Genomic DNA, 21,358 nt, shown 5'->3' with positions numbered 1-21,358 from the left:
TTGTTCGCCTGGAGGCTGAAGATGGCTCTGATTACTGGATCTAAACAATAATCGGCAGCACATAAGCCTTTCCTTTAGAGAGAAAAAAAGGACCTGCAAAAAACCCTAAAACAACACAATAACCCACTTTTTTTGAGGCTTGGCTGGATGACGGGACATTCTCATACAGGCTTTGACAAAGGCTGGCCCCGTTTGGTTCCCAGGCTTACTTTCGTTCTAGGGGAGAACCACAACACATGAACGAGCATGTCGGCACAGTGAGAGTGAGTCAAAGTAAACTCACTGGAACTGGTTTTGTAGATCCTAAATATGGAAGTAGGTTAATAAAGATTAAATGTTCCAGGGCAACTCTAAATCAGGGTTCTTAAATAATGATCCGGGTAACAAGACTATTGTGTTGTTGCGTGCTGGGGTCACAGTTGAGGCTGTGCCCTGTAACATAACTCCGCAAAGTAATTTGACTGCTTTGTTCAGTGCAGATGGCAGCGGCGTTCACCTGTCACGGAAAGTTGTGCAAAGCAAATGCAAACAGCACATGGAAATGTCTGATTCAATCTGATCTGAGAGCCACCCGCCTGCAGTTTCATTGAGATGAAGACAAAGTGAAAAAGGAAAAGAGAATAAAGTCAGTGTGTGATTGTGAAAACTAGACTGACAGGACAAAGAGCAGCAGATAAACCTCCAGAGAAAAACAGGAAGAGAAGGAGTGTTGACAGTGAGAGAGGCAAAGACAGCTTCAGAGCGCATCCTTTAACCTTTCTCTCTGGATAATCTTTCAGAAGTGAAATAAAGATGTGTGTTTTCACAAAGGGGATTTGCTTAAAGAAAGCAGAAAAAAAAAGGGAATGGTTATGTCAGGTACTAGATGTAGAAGATTCGATCTCCCCGTCTACTGTTTGCTTTGTTTGTTGTGTCTTGTATAATTTTCTTCCTTCCCAGCCTTCATATTTCTAAGAAAAGCTGGCCCCTCAGACAATTATGGTTTTTAATCAACTCGAATATGATGTTAAATGCCAATAATGGTTTTATTTTTCTGACTCTGACGCTGTTGCATCAACAAGAGTAATGTTTGGCTTTTGCTTAGAGATTGGAGACATGTGCGTGCCAGGAACAGGTTTGCATAGGCCATAGTAAGTTTGCATATCCTGGTGTTGCATATCAAAGCCAAAACCTGCTAGGTACGTCCTGACAGGACTCTTGTTCTCTTCCTGAAACCTGATGGTTAAACACGACTGTGCTTGACCACACAAACAACACAGAGTGACCCGCTTTGAGCTGATTACAGCTATTTTTATCATGGCTATTATAGATCTTTGCAAGTTTCTTAATTTTCATGTGCATGAAGAAAGCATGGTCTGCCAGGAACACTATGATTCCTCCCTGGGGTACTTATTTTTCAGGCAGCTTTGACATTTCAACAGCGTTAAGCACAGATTAGCTTTAAGACAGATTTAAAATATAAAGTCCAGGTTGAATAAAAGAGAAAATTCTTTCGCTGACACAGTAAAAACCCGTCATCAAAAGTAAACACAGCTCTAAACAGATAGCTAAAAGAAAAGAAATTATACTTTAACAAGTTAAAAATAAGACATAAATATAGGGCAGAATAATATATTGCAAGTATATCAACATTACAATATTGCACATATTTATATTGCACAGGACTGTGTGGAATGAAGCCCTTTAAAAAGTATATACCCACTAAAAGATTTATTGGTACCACTTTACAATAAGGCTCCACTTATAGATCAGTGATAAATAATAACTCTACATGAAACATACAGGTAAACAGATTTGACTCATTATTTGGCAAGAAACCGATCTGTTTTGTCCCTTTCTCCCCTCATAATTAATGGATAATAAACACTTATTAATGATTTATAATGTGTTTACAGATGAATTAACAACACATCTTTAAACTACGTATTAGCGATCTATAAGGGGAGCCTTATTGTAAAGTGGTCCCGTTTTATTTCGTTTGTGTTTTCTAGTCCCACCAAAACTTTTCAGATCATGAAAAAATGTTTATTCTGACAAAGATAGCCTCAGTAAAAATAAAAAGTCGTAATGACTACTGCCTGATTCATGCAATCAGGTGATCATTAAAACAGAACCTTTCTGACAACACTTAACCACAATATCCAGCCAACAGTGTGTGTCCTTAAGCTCAAGAGCACTTGGGTAATGCAACAGGACGATGGCCCAAAGCACACCAGATAGTTTACATCTGAAATATTTACAAAACAAAATAAAGATCTTGGAGTGGCCTAGTGAAAGTCTATGGCTAATTCTGATTGAGATTCAGTGGTGTGACCTTAAACATACTATTCATACTCAAAAGCCCTCCAATGTGCCGGAATTCAAACCGTTCTTTATTGAAGAGGTGGCCAAGCACATAGGAAGGATTTAGGATGCTATTTTAAAGTAACATGTATGTGCTACAACATGTGGACCTAAGGTTCGTCCAGGCTTTGAGAAAGTGATACTTCAGTAGATAACACGAAGGCTGAATGAAGAACTGCAAAACTGCTCTGTTTTATCTTTTTCAGCAGTCAACCTCTATCTGTTATGGAACCTCCAAGATTTAGATATTTGTTTCCGGCCTTTTGGGAACCTCTGAGTTAAGGTAAGAACTTAGATTCCCTCATAGAATACACACAGAGACTGACATTTCAGTAATGCTAACTGTACTAACAGTGTCAATCCCTAATATAAGATGGTGAGGACAGTTTAAAATATAAACTCTTTGATCATTTTGTGTCTCTGTTTTAAAATCTTAGTGAAATCTTGTTTTACAGTGACTGCTTTTTAAAACACATGGTGTGACATCTCCTCAGCTTCCAATGTAAATAAAACAGGGCTACACACGAGAGGAAGGATAGAGAAGAAATATTTGGAATGCTGCTGTTCTTTTTTCTTTTAGTCCTTAAGGAAAAACCTCAATTAGGTAAAACCCGACAGTTATCAGCAGGACAAATCTTTACAAAAATCAGAGATCAATCACCAAAACTCTAATCAGTGGATCATTTGATAGGAAACAGACCATTGCTGATTATCCGACAGGCCTGTGTTAAGTGACAAAGGTTACAAGTCACTGCGTCAGAAGTACTGTGAGTCCAAACCGAGAGAGTGATGATGGATGGGATGATCCCACTTTCAAAGAATTCCTGGTTGAGCTTTAGATCATATCAAATGGTTCTTTAAGCTGATGATGTAATTGTGAAGACAGCCTGAGAAGACAGAGAGACCACATGCTGACGTCTGCTTAGCGCTGCAGCAACAAGCAGTATGCAGTAAGCTGATTTCACACCTCTAATCCACAGGAATAGTAACATCCCTGCATCATGACTCAGACAAGGAGAACTGAATGCTGACAAATGATGATGGAGAGGCTCTGGCTTCAGTTTCCCCAATGGGCAAGATTAGTTATTTATTGTGTGTAGCACTGACCCAGACAAATATTTTTAATGGTAAAACAGCACAACAAATCAGCAGACATAGGTCAACTGTCACACCATGTTTCCACCTACATATAATCAGTTTTTTATGAAGCAGCTTTCTGATTCATGACCTCATGCTGTCAAATAACCTTGAGATTTTATGAAACTCAGGCTGTTATTCTGCAATCACCCATTACACAAATAACTTAGAGGCTGCTTCTGAAAGGTCTCTATTACAAGATGTGTACTTAAAAACTGAGTATGCTCATGTATGTGCGCTGCTTTAATCCACGTGCTGCTAACCTGGGGAGAAAGACGCTTTCCACCACATAGAAGTCCTGCATGAGAACATCTCTGTCAGGCTTGGAGGTGAGGTTTCCCACTGTGTAGCCGATACCGAGCTGAATGGCTCCCTTCAAGGCAGATGACGTGGTCTTGACGAGAAAACAGAGCGAGAAAAACAGCACATTTATTTGGATGTAGAACACTGAAAGAGGAAGGACTGAAACATAACCCTGCTGTGGCAGACGCCCTTAGGGTATTTGCAACGCCCTCCGAATTTTCTGCCACCCTTGGTAAAGATGTGCAAATAACCTTAGAATAAATCAGTCTTTTTAAAAAATAAGCGTTTTTAAAATCAACAAAAAGATCACTGGTGCTACAATTATTGTTGCCCCCATCTATTCGTTTAAAATGAATGTAACTAAAGCATTTCCAATCAATAATTTTCTTGGTTAAGTGTCTACAAACCTTGTATAAGCAATCAATGGTTTTCTATTTTCCTGCAGTATAAATTGAGACACAGAGGCCCATATCTCTTAGTCACTCTTCAAAATAGAAAAGACAAGAAAGCATGTTGTTAAAATAAGCAGAGGCGTGTTGATCTTTTATAAGTCAAAAACTTATTACAGAAAAATAGCTACTTGCCCATAGTTTTTCAATATCTAAAAAAATCAGAGCACAAAATCAATATTTTAAAAAAAGCAGCTGGAACTGAGAGTGACAAGCCTGGATGAAGTAAGGGTGGTAGAAAAGTCTCCAAAGCTTACAGTTAGAAAACTGCAAAAAAAGATGCCATCTTAGGGTTACCAAGTCTCCATAATACTCATTATAAATTCTACTAAATACTTTTATCAGATGATAGTTGCCTTTCTGCAACAAAACCTTCAGGTGGGTTAGGAGTGGAACTAAGAATGAATTTGTGCAAAATGCTCACTGTTAAGCATGGGGAGCACTGTGCAAACTGGAATAGTCAAAGTTTCCTCTTTCTCTGTGCTTCAAACTAAAGAAATCATGGAGGGAAAGGCTAGGTGATGTCCTATTTTCGAATGCTGGTTTTACAAAGTGTTAAGAGCTGGGATACCAATAATTCTGCCACCATTTATTTAGAATTTCCTAAAATGGGATTTTCTTTCCTGATTGAATAAATGGATTTTTCCTTCAACTCATTTAGACACATTTATAAGGGGTGGCAACAAATTTGTCTACATCTATTTTTCCTGACATTTGTTTCTGTAATATTTTTGTAAAATTCTGAAAGAAATTTTCTATCAAACACATCAAGGTGTTTTTTCAACTCTGATTCCACAAAACCGGCCCAGACCATGATACTACCACCATAGCTGTTCCCAGATGGGACAATGTTATTATTTTTGGAAAACAAGATGAAAACCATTTTGTTGTGTTAATATTTCTGTGTTATTCTTCTGTTTCTTTTTGTGTGACAGACTAAAGGAAACACCAAAATTAAATCATCTTTAATTTGTATTCAGTTGTGGCCATATAGTTCTGTGTATATGAATTGGACATTTTTCTGTAAAATGCCTTTAGACAGCCTTTGTTGTGAACCAGCGCCCTATGAATAAACTGAATTTAATAACATTTTTCAGTAGTAAAACAAGAATGTGCAAATACATTTAAACAACAACAAATCCAACTAAAAACTGTTCTTATAAGCTGACAAATAAACATTCCTGATTTCTGTTAAGTGGGTGATTACCATGAAAAACACATTCAACTAAAACAAAGGTAGCTGTTGAGCTACAGGAATCTTTATGGTTACATCTTAATAAATGCTGCCACACAAGGTGGCGTCTACAGTTTAAATAGAAAAAAAGTAAAGAAAACAAGTGGGACCAGCACTTGACTGGACTCTGGCAGCACTGCCCTAACAGGGGTCAGGACATTATGTGCTGCAGCACACTCAGGTTACTCAGAAGAAAAGCTGCTTTGGCCTCTTCGGCTCTAAAACTGAGCCATTTACCAGAATCGGGTTTAAGATGATCAGAATAAGAAAATAAAACAAAACGCAGAGAGGTTCTGGTTGACTTTACCTTCTTGTACGTTTTCTCTCGACTCATACTATGAGACCTTTCCATGCTGGTTTCCGTTGCAATTGACATCTGAAATAAGGGAACCCGAATCAAAAACTGTAACATTGCTAACAGAAGCCTGGTGCTTTTTATATAACCCCAAATAATAATACAAAACCCTTTCTTTACGGTCAAGAGGATAAACTTACCTTGCTTAAAGATAAACAATGGTGGACCAACAGCAATCAGGGCAGCAACTCTTTATTATTAGGTTGAGCAATCATCAGGAGAGCTTCTATAGGAGAACAGGAACACAGAGAGTATTATGTAACAAAACTGGAGTCAAAGAACTAGTCATAGACTCAGCATTACAGCACGGAAAGCAAGTTGAAAGTCATGATATAATAAGTTTAGTATGGAGCTAGTTAGGCTGTTGTTTTGCATAACTTTCTAACGAGAGATACAATTTCTCCTTGATGGTCGACTGTGACTCATTTGTGTGCAATAAGTCCTTATTAGTCCTATTTTGAAGCAACCAAACAATCCTGCTAGTCAGCTCAACGGCTCACAAATCAAAGTGTGCACGCAACATGCTTTAATGAAGAGCAGAGCTGTGGTTAATGAGTCAGAGCACAGGAGCGAAAGTTTTTAATCTCCTGACAGCAAAAGCAACTTCTTACTAAGTCACAACACTCCCATCTGTCTGCTGTTCCCCTCCCTGCGCCGCCACTGCCCCCCCCTCCACCCCTTCTGCCTTTTTGACTTTCCAAAGAAAAAAAGGGCAGAGCGAAGTGAATAACGTCGCACCCGAGTGTCTCTATCACAGGCAAATCCGGCTGCAAGTTGGGATGTGAAAAGCTTAACAGAAACCCTGGTTAAGTTTGGAGTTTGCCTGACAAAGCTGTGGCATATCTGCACTTACCACACCACCTGCATTTAAATGCACCTGCAGATCCTGAAAACCTTTAATGACTTTCTGCTTCATCAGCATTTGATGGCATGTCCTCTGGCCAACTGTTCTGTGACCAGCATCGCCTTCAGAGCCTCTGCACATCTCATTGAAAGCCTTTTTAGAACCCCACAGTGTCATGCATAGTAAGGTTTTTAAAAAGTAACAATTTCAAAACAGCTTAAATTTTTGTTTGACAGGTAATGGGGTAGAGAGAGAGGGGAAGATATGCAGCAAAGGTCAACAGGCTGGGACTCGAACCCTTGACGGCTGCATCAAGGACGGTGGCCTCCTTGCATGGGTCGCACAACTTTACCCTTGCGCCAGCGTCGCACCTTTATGTCAGGTTATTATTGTGTCAAAACCCAAATCAATGCTATAAATGAAATTATTATTACTGCAACAATAAATATATTATTTTAGCACCAGTGGGTATAAATGTTGCTTTTATGTTGCAAATAAAAGCATTTAGCTTATTTTTCTGATCACTTCAAATTAAAACATCACCCGATCGTGGTAACACTCTTCAGTGTGAAAGTTGGACTGAGGGAAGAGCACTCAAACTTAGCTATTTTCCTCATCAGTGAGGTTCTTAAAAACAAAGTCAAAGGAAGAACGTAATATGTAAGAATCTATTTTTAAGAAAACTGGGCTCTCTACAACATGTCTGCATGTGACAAGTCAGCATTTCATCCGTGGTGCAAGAGAGCGAGAGAGAACGAGACGTTCAGCAGATAACAGGAAAGCTGGATAAAAAAAGCAAAGCAGCTCTGTTTTATCCTTTTGAGCATAAAGGTAAAGATCTAGACACCAGAGACTAAAGTTTTAGTAATGCTAGCCATGGTAACTGTGTAAATGTTTAAGATGCTAAAGATTGTTCAAAATATGAAGTCCCCGATTGTTTTGTCTGTTTTAAAACATGACACATGGATAATGCTGCCTTATGCAGCGAAAGGTGGGAACACATTTTTGGAATCCTACTCATTACTTCTTACAAAAAAGTTGTTAAAGAGAAATCAGATCTGCTAAAATACATAAGGGCAGCTCAAAGATATTCAAAAACCAAAAATCAGAAATCAACTACAAAATTCTGATTGGTCCACCTCTGATAATTAAATCTTAAATAGGTTTCCTTCTGGGTAAAAATGTGTTTTAAAATAGAACTGATATATGCTCCTAGATGAATGCAGGCTCACGTGCACCGAGAAAGGATATAAAAAGAATGCAGCCGACACCATGAGCTCTCATCTCCAGATAAATTCTTATCTATGGACCAGCTCCTCCATTGCTATATACACAACAACACGTTTCTGTTTGGGAACTTGCATCATTTATGTCCTGTCTTTCTCTCTTAAATAAACAGTAATTCTTAAATTATAAGGCTCACACCACATTTGCCTGTAGAAGGAGGAGGCAAAATGAGATCCTGTTATCAACCATGAACTTTGTCAACTGAGGCAAATCTGGATATTGAGGTGGTGATCCACCTGAGCCATTACTTGCTCTGACTGTCCTGGTACTCTGAAGCTGAGGAATGTTAATGAGTCCAACTCTCAGAACAACCTTGACGTGAGTGCCTCACTGTGTGTATCCCTCCTCCACTCGTACTACCCTCACCTGACCCCACACAGCCCAGCTGGACGCTCCTGTAGCCTGTTTCCAGAACAATCCATGAGAGGCCAGCAGCTGCGGCGAACAAACACCAGGTCTCTTGTTCGCTTCATAACAAAGGGCAGGCAGACAGTTGAACACGCCGATGTGAAATTAATGGATGGATGATCTTGACCAGCTGTGACTTCCTCCTGTCATCCACACCATTAGTAAACAAAGCAGACCCATTGGAAAATAAGATGGAACACAGAAACAATGTTAGACTTTAGTGAAACAAGATCCAGCTCTGTCAAATCAATGTCTTCATGCCATGCAGGGGATGTTTATGGTCTGGATGAGAACCAAATGTAGAAAAGGATCCATATGAGCAATACAAAGGAAACTGTGTTTTTAAATGTTTGTCTAAATATGAAAACATATGTTGATTTGCAGTGCCTTGGAAAAGTATCCACCCCCCTAGAACGTTTCCACAGTTTGTCACGTTATAGCCACAAAACTAACTGTATTGTGTTTGGGTTTTATGCTATCCAACAACATAAAGTACTTGTTAACTGTGAAATGGAAAGGAAATGATATGTGGCTATCAATTCATTTCTAGAAATAATAGTAAATAGAAGTAGAAATAGTAAAGTTGGGTGTGCTTTGTATTCAGATCCCTTGTATCGATACTTTGTCAAAGCTGTTCTGCTGCAGCTGCAAGATTTTTGGGAACGACTTTACCAGATTTAAGCATCTAGAAACTGAAATATTTGCTCCTTCTTTGAAAACAGCTTAAACTCAATCAGACTGGATTATGAGCAATTTAAAGTCCTGACACAGATTCCTAATTAAATTTAGATCTGGATTTGCCTGGGCCATTCTAGTACATACATTTCCTTCGATTTAAAGCAATTTCTTGTGGAATGGGCCGTACGTTTAGGGTTGTTGTCCTGCTGTAAGGTGACTTTCAAAGGAGTCTCATGTCCCTTGCAGTCTCCAGGGTTGCCCCGTATTTGTCTCTATCTTCCTCTAGTCTCTGACCGGCTTCCCTGTTCCTGATAAAGCAAAGCAACACAACAACCTGATGTTGCAGTCAGAAATGTTTCACTGTGGTATGGTGTGCTCAGTGACCCTTTCCTCCACACATTGCCGTTTTCATGCAGCCCTAGTAAAAAAAAGTCAAATTTTGGTCTCATCTGACCAGAGCACCTATTTCCACATGCTTGCTATCCCTTCCACATGGCTTGTGGCAAACCAAAAACAGAATTTTTATGGGTTTCTTTCAATAACTCATTGAACTCATCCACATAGGCCAGATTTGTGGAGTGCATGAATGATAGTTATCCTGCTAACACATTCTCCAACCTGAGCTGTGGGTTCCTGAAGCTTCCCTGGAGTTCCCATGGTCCTTTGGGCTGCTGCTCTGATTAATGATCTCTTTACCCAGTCTGTCAGGTTAAACAGACAGCCAAATCTTGTTACGTTTACAGTTGTTCCATACTCTTTCCATTTTAGATGACAGAATAAGTAGTTCTTAGTAAAGACAGTAAAGGATATAGTTTTATAACCTAACCCTCCTTTGAACCACTCCACAACCTTCTTCCTGACCTCTCTGCTGTGTCCCTTGGTCTTCAGGGTGCTGCTTGTTCACTAATGTTCTCTAACAAACCTCTGAGGTTCTGACTGCAATTGGTCCAGCTGAGTTTTATTTGGAGGTATCAGAGTAGAAGGGGCTTAATACACAGGCATGTCATATTTTGTAGATTTTTCTTTGCAAATAATTATGAAAATCATGTGCTGTTTTCCTTCCACACCTTACTATTAATCAATTAATTAATTAATTAACAAACTGTCTTGGTCTATTCTATAAACTCCTAATAAAATACATTCAGGTTTGAGCTTGTAGGATTAGATTTATTTTTGTGCAGCCATGATATTCAGATGAGGGGATAAATTTCATACACTGCAGTAAAAAGACATATCCTTCACAATGTGGGTCAGGAGCAGAAGGAAAGAGGAAAACTTCTCCTGACAGCAACCTTTAACAAACAAACTCTGCTTGGACAAAGAAAGTGGAACTCCTATGGGCAGACACATTTCACCTTAACATTTCCGGGTCTTAATTATTCAGTCTATTCTTGACATTTGACACACTTTGCTTTGGCAAATCATTTTGTGTGTTTTCTTCTTATCAGAGCCCATAAAAACTGACCAGCTCACTCCCCTCTTGAAGTCTCTGCTCAAAAACAGCTCTACTACAACTTGTCCCACGCCCTTGTCCAAAATTCTTTCCCACTGCAAACAAGCCCACTTAAGCCCAGATCAAACACTCGTTCTCATGCCATATCTCCTCCACGGTTTCAAGGTTACTGCCAAGGATGCTGGTCAGCCCCAGTCAAACAGCAGGAAGTCAAGCAGCAGCGCTGTAGCCAAGCACCCTGTGAGAGAAAAAATCTGATGCTGAGAGGAGGTAAGAGCTGTCTGCTATAATGATGCAAACAAGATAAACTCTAATTATTATGAAATTAACCATCTCTGACAGCGTCATTTGAGCTGAGACATGTTCAATCACGGAAGCTCCTGCAGTCGCCAGGATACAAACAAACTAAAAGGGTTTTCTTTTTCTCTGCTTTGATTCACTCCCTAGAAACAGTGATATTGGATTACTCCAGCAGACTGTAAACAAAATGGGAAATCAATATTAAGACAGCTACCTGGCTGCCGTGACCCCCACATTCTCCAAATGTGACGTTAGATGAGCAAAGAGAAAAGGATTTGGATGGAGAAAACCAATAAGATACCAGCTGTCATCTTACCTCATCCTGAAATGGATTTGTCAACTGTTCTTATGGAAAGACCAACTTTAACTCCTGATTTAATTCATTTCTTTTATTCAATTTGCTTTACAATGTACAAAAATATTGCGTTCAGACAATGAGCAATATAATTATATGTAAAGACGAACCGATCTGGCCTAAAGAATATAACAAATAAAAACCTATTTTTGTAAACATTGTTTTTGTCTAACAATTTAAAGTAACAAACATTGACCTCGAAAGACAAAGTGTGCTGTAGGTAATTTAATAAACAGGGAAAATAAGAATTTTGATCTTTTAGTATTTGAACTGCCGGTACCTTTCAGAGTCGATCCAGGGAAAACTGATTAATTTCAATCAATTGGCTGATTAATTATTGCATCACTAATAAAATGGTCAGAAATAGATTAACCAGATGAATTAAACTACTATTTTGCTAAAAAAAAAAAAAAAAAAAGCTTTTATCTTGGGATGTGTCCCAAAATGTAGGTAAATGATCAGTATCAGACTGATTAAACTCAACTTCCAGCCACAGTTGTCAGCTGTATGCCAGTAAGTCAAACAGCCACATTTAGGCAGCCTTTTTTTTTTTATCATACGCTGTCTTTACAAGCAAACACACCTTTGGAAACTGCTTAATAGGCTGCAAACTGTTTTTGTTGACCTACCAAATCTGTGTTTTTACCATCAATCTAAATTCTCAGTTTACAATGGTATTCCTTAAAGTTTGCAAAGCAGGAGAACAACTTTTTCTGTAGGTTTTGTTCACACACAATTAACTGAAACATCATTAAAATACAGTATGTAACAAACCGAATTATAAACAAGAGAGGAGCCACTCTGGACATTTCACTTCAAGGAAGGAAACATAGAAATCATCTTGTCCTGTGTAATAAAACAGATACTTGGATTAATCAGGCCAAGAATGTAAAATATGTGCTTTAGCAAAATGCATTATGACTTGTTAATGGATGTTGAGTCTGGGGATTTTACGTCTGCGAGCAACAACAAAATCTGCAGATTATGGGAGGCAGATACTGACTCAAATGCTGAATGTTAAATTAGTTATTCAGTCAGGACTAATGCAGGCTAACAAAAAGCAACAAAATAAAACTATACATAGTTTTTAAATCACAAATGTTTGTTTTCTGTTTCAACAAAAAGAAAAAAAAACATCCTATCTATAAAACACACATCCTCTCCTATATCATATGAAACTGATCTGTTCCATGTTTTACTATATTAGGAAGACTGTTTGTTTTCATCCACTCTCTGACAGACAGGCTCTGACGCAGCTTCAGAGCAGAGTCTGCCCACTAACAGCAGGCACTCTGCAGCACTGCAGATCTTGAAACGATGTGTGTTTGTGGGTGCGAATGTGATTAAAAGTCAGAGGCAGCACCAATAGAGGGTGAGGATAGCTGATTGGACAGAGCAGGAAACAGAACAAACGTTTTAGCAGTATAACTTGTTAATTTAGCCAAATAAAAAAAAGAAAGGCCAGGCTATTACTTAAATCTAGTATGAGGAAAGGTCGAGAAAATGCTCTTTGGTGACAAAATGTTGTCAGCGTGCTGATGGAGTTGTCTGAGAAGCTACTGGAGGTTTGCACTTTACTACACCAAAGAATGGAACTAAGAAATTCAGTAAGAGACCAGAAAACCAGTGTGGACATAGAATAAGTAATCTTGCATGAATAAACAAAGAAGTGCTGTATTTCATTGTCTGCCTTCATGCGCATATGACCTTGATTGACATCCCATTCTCAATCTGTAGAGGTTTAATATGATGTTGGCCCACCCTCTGCAGCTATACCAGCTTCACCTCCTCTGGGAAAGCTCTTCACAAGGTCAGACACTGATGTTGGACAAAAACTCCTGGCTCACACTGTCCACTCTGTTTCACCCCAAAGGTGTTCCATCAGGTTGAAATCCAGACTCTGTGCAGGTGGGTCTAGTTTTCCTACAACAAATTTGATCATTCGTATGTTTAAGGACGCTGCTTTATGCATCAGTTCCTTTACACCACGCCTCGCATTACACTTGATGAAGTAAGAATTAGATGAAGCAGCTTGGCCATGGAAACATATTCCATCACTATCTCTACACACTGCTCTCTAACAAATCTGAAGGCCACATGAAGTTTGGGGGTCTGTAGCTATTGAATCTTCTGGCGACCTCTGTGCACCATGCGCCTCAGCATCCGTTGAGCCCCCCTTACCACTAACAGCTGACTAAGGCAATGGTGGGGAAATTTCCTGACCGGACCTATTGTCCCATATCGGAACAACGCTGGAATCCACTGAGGTTCTGAGAGGGATCCACTTTTTAACAAATGTTTGTAGAAGCAGTCTGCATGCAGAAGAGTGCTGATTTTTATACTCCTGAATTCCATTTGGAGGAGTGAGCAAATGCTTTTAGCATTAAAGTGTATTTCTGTCACAGAAAACAGACGCCACCCATCATGCTAAATATGTTTCGTAACTGCAGTGAAATGGTACAAAATACTGCACAATAAGCATGCTTACTTGATATTTTAATGTTATTACAACTATAATAATCATTACATTAAGCTATTTTTTCTTGTAGGAATATATGCTTTTCTTTTTAAATACATGGAATTACATCGTTTTTTGTTTTTTTTTCAGCTTTTAAACTAATACCGTGACAACATGAAACTGTGGTATTTTTACTGAAGGTTTTTATACTGTGTGAATCCCATAAAGGCTCATGCCTGTGTGTGTGTATAACAGAGAGGAGGGGGATTTGACCTTTCAAATATGACAAGACCAGGCAAAAAAGGGAGGCTAACAAGACGGTGGGAGTGAAAAACATAAGGTGGGAAGACAATGACAACTATAAAATGCAACACAAAAGGTGTGTAAATATTCAGAGAGCATTCCTCCTCTGATGAAAAATGCATCATCCATTGACCTGGGTAACGTATTAATCCAAAGTCATTCTTAAAGAAGAGAATGGAAGAAGACCTGCATTTGGTACACAATTAACCAACTAAATTATTAGTTTATTTTATAAGCCCAGCCACTTCAGCGTATGTTTATGAAATTCCTCATCAGACATTTTACTCAAGTCCCTCTCTGCATGAGAAGCAGCAAGGAGGAGGTCACCCTCCGTGTCCGGAGCGTCTCGTGATTCAGCCGAGGGAACGGAGTGGGAGGGGGAGGAGGCAGGGAGTAAAACATGGGGACATGAGAATATATGGGGAAAAAAGTGAGACAATGTTCTCTAAACATAGAGAAGCAGACAAAAGGAGCTATAGCGAGAGTGATAGAGAACAACACCCCTCTCTCTGAGATGAAGACCTATTAAAGCAGGCTTTTTTTTCCCCAGAAACCAGTTTTATTTGTCCCCATGCATCCAGCAGAGCCTAGTGTCCTATCATCATGGTCCAGGAAGAACAAACGGCACAAATACAACAAGAGACAGGGTTTCCCAGCTCAGCCAAGCCCTTCCAGGGTCCAAAGGTCCACTTACCACCCTCAGTAAATCCTTGAGGGAGATAGAAAGTTTTATTATCTAGAAGTATTACTGTAAACAGAAATGGCTCTATGTTTTGAAGAGAAGGCTAATCATTTCATCAAGAAAGGAAACACAAGCTGCAATAGATAAAACTGCAATAGGATCTCCAGCAGATGAACTGTTCCTCCTATTCAGTCTGTTTTTTTCTCCAATTGTCTTCACCCAGCTCTCCCTTTCATGTTGTGTTCTTTCCTTCCTAATTCTCACTCAAACTCCACAGGGATCCCTGACTGGGCCCCTGCCCACTCAGGGAAGCAGGCGGGAAGGAGGGAGAGCAGGGGGCACTCAGCAGGGCTAGAACAACAACAACAATCATAACTTATGAATAATATACACTCCTGTAAGACTGCCAGCCTATTGCTCTGCCAGCAGCCCTCGACCAGCCAACCAAGTGGGATGCAGTGCAGCACAATTATGAGCTAAATGTCCCTGCAGGGCCCCTCAGACAATGTTCCTGCACCCTCTCATAGCTGGTGCCCATGAGTCGATTGGCCAGGCCAGGCAAGGAGAGGTCATTAAGATCGAAATGATAACTTTGAAGTAAATAATGAGGATTTTAAACAGACCTGAGTGCTGCACACTGATGTCTGTGGACAGTCTTCAAAAGATTAAACTTTCTGTTTACATGCATGTGAGAAATTTTGAGGGGTTCTGATGTTTTCGTCCATTTGCCATTTCACACCTTTGAAGTTCTGGTCGTTTTGTACCCAACTCGTTTGAGTTTGAAAGGGAGCCAGGGGGGGACGTTTCGGGCTGTCTTTGCAGGAATTCATAGCCGCCAGTGGGTTTTTTTGTACGCATTTAACATTTTAATTTAAAGCAGTTTTCTATTTTCTGCTCATAGTCTAATGTTAACTAACGTCTAGCAGCAAGAGACCTATTTTTGTTTGTTTAGGGATCATAATCTAAAGAAAGACACAAATGTTTTATAAGAGTCAACTGGCCCAAATAGGGGTCAGAACCAAAGTGTGTGGAAATAGGGTGCAATACAAAGTTTTAAATTGTGAGATTTTAACATCGTTATCCTTATAGTACAAGAAAAATGAATGTATTCATACAAATACTACAAAAACTGATCCACAAAGGCTTAAATATATGGCTATGAAAGGGTTTGCATGTGGCCAGGAAATAGAGCTACGAATTAGTAAGGGCGAACTGATTCAGACAAGAAACTTTAAATACACAATAAGTTTGCACTATTTATTCATCTGATGGCTAATGATGATGAAAACAACAAAGATTTTGGAGAGTTTGTGTTTTTCAAGTTCCAAAAAATCTGCAACAACGTCCAGCAGATCAGTAGCACAAACCCCATGTTGGTTTAAACTATAAATACCATCAAATGAGAGAGGAAATAAAAATATGTTTATCATATTTGGAAAATATTTTTATCCAAATCTCAGTATATGCAGAGAGAATGAAGATTTTACAGTAGACATGGGCAGGCATGAGATTCTCAAAGTATGATAACCTTGAGTAAAAATACTATAATTTCACAGTATCATAGTATGTACACCAAAATCTAAAACATATATATATTATAATCGAATTTCTTTTATTTAGTTTATATTAGCTGGTTGGTTAGTCCGTCAGTTAAGCTATCTGCTCAGGAAGCTAGCCTGTATTCAACTGCTTCACAGTCATAGCACCCGTAGCTTCCCAGCTGTTGTGAAAACAAGTGGGTAAGGCGCAGCTATGTGTTACACTATGCTTCATACAGTTTTAGTGGTTTTGAAAATGCTATTTTCAATGTAACCTGCCCATGCCTATTTTGCAGGACAATTTCTTTCATTCTCAAGGTCTGGTCATTTTCTGCATCATAGCTTTTTTAACACTGTACACTTTTAAGAAAAAAAATACACGAATGTAGTTGTAAAGAGAAGCAGATAATTGAAGGGCAGACCTCTTTGGCCTTGCAGATCCTTAAGTGCAACTTCTGATGAATAAACTTGAATCTTTCAAACACATGAGAAGTCCTCAGGTATACCTAGATGTAGAAAGCATGGCATATTAAAAGGTCAGAGTTAGTGATGGATGGATATGTGGACATAATGCAATAAAGTTTTAATAATGGGAGGCTGTGCACATTTAAGAGCACCCAAGATAAGATTTAGCCAAGGCTTTTAAAGGGTGAACCCAGTGGCTTTCTTGGTTAGTGGTGCTCCTTACAACAGGATAGATTATGAGCTGTTTAATACCTGACTCTTTTAATTATTGACTTGACATATTTCCTATTTTCTAAACACAGACATAAAGAGCAACCTGTATTTTATTTGTGTTTTTGCCTGTGATTTGGATAGTTTGTGTGCATTCGCAAAATCCAGATTCTACGGGTCAGTGAACATTTCTAACAGCCCCAACAATAAAATGTAACTTAATTACAGCTGTGACTTCTGACTGAGTGCTAATGCCAGTCACATCCATATGAGGTATGTGCTGACATGAGTGGATGTTGGCCAACATGTGAGGACAATAAAACAGATAACAGTGAGAGAGAGAACATCTCATACTGTGCTTAGACGTGGCACCGCTCACCTCTGCTCTGCCCAGAGGTGGAGGACTAAGAAACCATCAGGTCTCTAAAGGAAGTGAGTAAATTTGGGCTGATGCAACACAGCACCTTCTTCTATCTTGTTCAGTAACATCTTGTTCAGCCTGTAGCTTATAACAGTTCTGATCACAACTTATACATCCGAGAGGGATGGTTTTAGCTCACACAGCGTAAATATAGTATATCAATCACAAAGGCTGCTCTATTTGCATATCTCACTCATTAAGTATCCTAAGCAACAGTTCCTCAGTTAATAAATACCAGCCAGTATCCGGTGATCCAATAGCTGAGATTGAATCCTTATAACAGAGCAGCAGTAACTCCTACTGAATACATATTTGATAGATCTCTGCAAGCTATAAGCTGAATTAAAGCCATTATTTGCTGTTATGTTCTGAATTAAAGCGGAGATAAATAATCTCATTTCATGTTAAGAGTAGCAGAAAATCCTAGCTTATTTTCATCACATTGCACAAGGCATAGAGCACATTATCACTGGCTCTAACTGAGGGCAGGCCTGGGGATGATGCTCTGACAGCAGTTCTGGGACCTTAGTTTTAGCTCGACTGCACACCAACATCATGAAGTGTGGAATTGCCCTCTGGCAGGACATTTTTATCACAGCATAATGAATGTGACAAGACACTATATGTATGTGTCTACACTGCACTGTGGTCGGTCTGTCAAGCTATTATCAGGAATGGGAGAAGGCTAGCTGGTGAGTTATACAACAGCTTTAACAGGTTTCATATTGTTAGTTATTTTGGCCTTGTAACAACTCCTATGGTACGTTACTCATGTACCGAGTGCTCCTTGATCCAGAAATCACAAGACTACACTGAAAGGACCTGCATAAACTAGTTGTTTCTCCTCTACACAGGAAGCTCATTCAGAAGGAAAAAAATATGCCACTATAGATGTGATGACATGGCTCTAGTTTGGGTTATAGTGAACACTTGCAGTTCATCTTATTTAGGACACATCAGATTCATGCAAGGAAACACTCAAGAACAGAAAGGATGTCGTATTTATATGATAAATAGGGTATTTCTGCTGCTAATCGTGTGGGCAACAGCTCTCAGTGCACAGATATCTTCCCTGTGACACACAGTGCCGTAAAAACTATTCAAACCACTTAACACCATATAAACTCAAACTTTAATGTACTTTTCTATAGTTTTATGAGACAGGCCAAACCAGAGTTATCCCTGCTTATGAAAAGAAAGGAAAATAATACATGCCAGTTGTTGTCCTGTCGGATTTTAGCTCCCTCTATCTTTTCATTAACTCTGCCCAGCTTCCCTCTCCTTGGAGGAGGAAATCATCTCCACAGCATGATGCTGCCACCACCTTGATGCATAGTTAGAATGATGCATTCAGGATGATGTGATGTGTTGGTTTTCCTCCACCAATAGCGTTCTGAATTTCAAATTTAGTCTCATCTGACCTTGTTCCCCATGTTTACTGTGCCCCTACGCGGCTCGTGGCAAACTTCAAACGGGACCTCTGAAGGTTTTCTTCTTGCCACTCTTTCATAAAAGCCAGATGGTGTAGTGCATAAATACTTGTCCTGTCAACAGATTCTCCCACCTGAGCTGTTATTCTCTGCAGCTCCTCCAGAGATACCATGAGCCTCTGGGCTGATTCTCTGATTAATGCTCTTCTTGCTGTAAGATTAGATAAACAGCCATGCCTTAGTAGATCTGCACTTGTGCAGATTGTGCAGTTGTGTACAGTTCTCTGTGAGAAGTACAGAGCTTGGGGTGTTTTATAACCCAAATCTGCTTTAAACGTCTCCACAACTTTCTCTCTGATCTCTCTTGGTCTTCATGATACTGTTTGTTCACTAATGTTCTCTAACAAACATCTGAGGCCTTCACAGAACAGCTGTATTTATACTGAGATTCAATTACACACCAGTGGAATCGGTTTACTGAGTAGATGACTTCCTAAGGCAACTGGTTGCATAGGACTTTATTGTGGGCTATCCGAATAAAGGGGGCTGAATACATAAGCAAGTCAAACCTTTCAGAGTTTTATCTAGAAAGGAAGAAATTGATGGACAAGTTCCAAGCGTTGTTTTCCCTTTCAAACATTGTGGGCTCAAGCTGTGCTGCCTCTCAGTCAAATTAGGAGGATAATGGAGTTTCATAAAGTAACACATGCTTCTATCCCTGTATAGCACGTTGCCCTATACAAGCTGGCTCAGAATAGTCTGATTTGAATTTTACAATCCTGAGTACATCAAATGCTTCGGTGGATGTATAATTATGTAATATTTTCATTACTACACACAGGCTGCTGTTGAACTGTGCTATTCACTATAGTAGGCCCTTTGCAGAGCGAATACCAGGGTTAACATCTAAACAACAGATGGATCACACTGACCAGATATCTATAAACATTGAATAATCTCAAGAAAAGTAAATATAGCACACAGATCAAACAGACAATTCCACAAATTCTTTCAAATTTGGCAAAGCCTAAGGGCTAATTTTTTTATTCTAGCTAATAAAAATTCCTTAGATGAATAATGGAAAAGGCTAATAACATTTCATAACAGTGAAAAAAACTATAATCTGTTTATTTCCAATGTTCATTAAAGAGCGGGCAATTCTACGGGCAATTCTGCAAACTGGAACCAAGAATTAAGTCAACAACATCTAATAAACCCGAAGCACTGGAAGCAATCAATGTCAGCTCTGGTCAGGCAGAGCTGTTTTATATGTCACGCCTAGGAGGAAGCTGTGAAGGGCCCAGCATCCAGTCACCAGCAGAGAAATGTAACACTTTAACGTAAAGAGCAGTGATGATGGGAAGAGAGGCCTAATGATGCACACAGAAAAATCACTCTGTGGCCTGAAGGCCAAGGAGTTTACCAGCAGGATGCACACAGACAGCAAACTTCCTGAGGAACTGATTAACTGCAGCTTATTGCCATGGAATTATAATTATCATCATTATGGAAAATCTATTACAAAAAGACAAGTTACACAAACAAGGCTTGGGTCATTTTCACAGTGAAAAGCTATTTCTCTATTAAGCAGGAAAAAAACTTTCAACTATGTATTATAACACATAAATGACAGATTCTGGTGGAGCCCAATCCTCAACCAAGATCCAGCCAAGAACCCTTTTTAAAACGATCTCTCTTCTATTAGTCTCATCGCCGACCTGTGTCCACGTCAGGTGGACAAGACCTTGCATCGGAGCAGAACCTGGTGTCTCTTTTTAAACACACCTGCAGGTTTTCACCTTTTGCGACAGCACCTGAGATCCGGCGCGTCATGGAGCCTACAGACTTCCCGGTCACCGCTGTTAACACTAAGTTACACTAAACTTTGTGGGTGAACAAGTACTGACACCATACCTCCAGTGGGCTTCCCTGATGAACCACGCAGAAATGGTGTTCTTCTCGTTGTTCCTGGAGAAATATTTCCCTGAGAGGTTGCTGTAGTCCTCACAGAGAGCCTTCTCCTCCTTCAAGCAGAGGATCTCCAGCAGATAAATGAATGCGGTTCAGGGTGATGGACTGCTTGCTGTACTTCCCTCCACTGCAGACTCGCCGTACTGTACCGCTGTTGAGTTAAGACAGCCTGTGTGTGACGGCCCTGCTGCTGCTGTTTGTTCCTGCCTCTTTTTGCTGCTTTTTTCTCAGTGCACCACAGATTGGAGAAAAACAACGACTCAATGACTCCACCTGCAGGCCAGAACCTGGACTTTCATACACCTGCCAGATTCAGATTTACCGTAAAATAATTTTTAATCAGTTAATAAGTGTTTCTAATAGTAAATGAGGCATGTATATTCCAATATATAATAAAACAATGTAAAAGTATTATTTTGAAAAAATGTTTCTGATGTTTTAATTGATGTTTTGCAAAAACGTTGCGCCCATTAGTTTTACCCTCCTCTATTGCAGCAATTAAACCCTTTTTATAACTGCTGTCCATCTTTTTGTGTGCGTGGTTTTTTTTTTTACTGGTATTTTGATGATTTATCTGTGGCTGAGGGTGGAAGGCGTCTTTGCCATCACCCTAATCTGCAGTTTACTCCACACATTCTGTTACATGGAAGTCGGGATTCTAGCCGAGCCACTTCAAAACGTTAAGGTTAATTCAAGTCCAAAAAGAACATGCTAGTACAATCAAATTATTTTGA

General features: G+C 39.5%; 1 protein-coding gene across 4 annotated transcripts in view; it reads right to left on the bottom strand.

Annotated features, from left to right (window-relative positions):
• Window positions 1–20,839, bottom strand: part of pip5k1bb (phosphatidylinositol-4-phosphate 5-kinase, type I, beta b) — a 46,922-nt gene extending 26,083 nt beyond the window's left edge. Inside the window, exons 1-5 of one of the 4 annotated variants that reach the window (XM_047382349.1) lie at window positions 20,568–20,837; window positions 16,550–16,633; window positions 5,962–6,047; window positions 5,774–5,842; window positions 3,744–3,874 (exon numbers count right to left, since the gene is read on the bottom strand). In XM_047382349.1, the coding sequence (XP_047238305.1) occupies window positions 3,744–3,874; window positions 5,774–5,842 (200 nt within the window). In that variant the 5' untranslated portion in view covers window positions 5,962–6,047; window positions 16,550–16,633; window positions 20,568–20,837. Of the gene's footprint in view, window positions 1–3,743; window positions 3,875–5,773; window positions 5,843–5,961; window positions 6,048–8,318; window positions 8,504–16,549; window positions 16,634–20,567 lie in introns of all 4 variants that reach the window. The other 3 variants (XM_047382348.1, XM_047382350.1, XM_047382347.1) reach the window with 3 other exon arrangements.
• Between the last annotated feature and the right edge of the window lie 519 nt (window positions 20,840–21,358).

The sequence above is a fragment of the Girardinichthys multiradiatus genome, chromosome 12 (assembly GCF_021462225.1).
Source record: "Girardinichthys multiradiatus isolate DD_20200921_A chromosome 12, DD_fGirMul_XY1, whole genome shotgun sequence".
NCBI classification, from domain to species: Eukaryota; Metazoa; Chordata; class Actinopteri; order Cyprinodontiformes; family Goodeidae; genus Girardinichthys; species Girardinichthys multiradiatus.
Note: the sequence above shows the minus strand (reverse complement) of the source record. Positions and strands in the feature narration are given on the sequence as shown.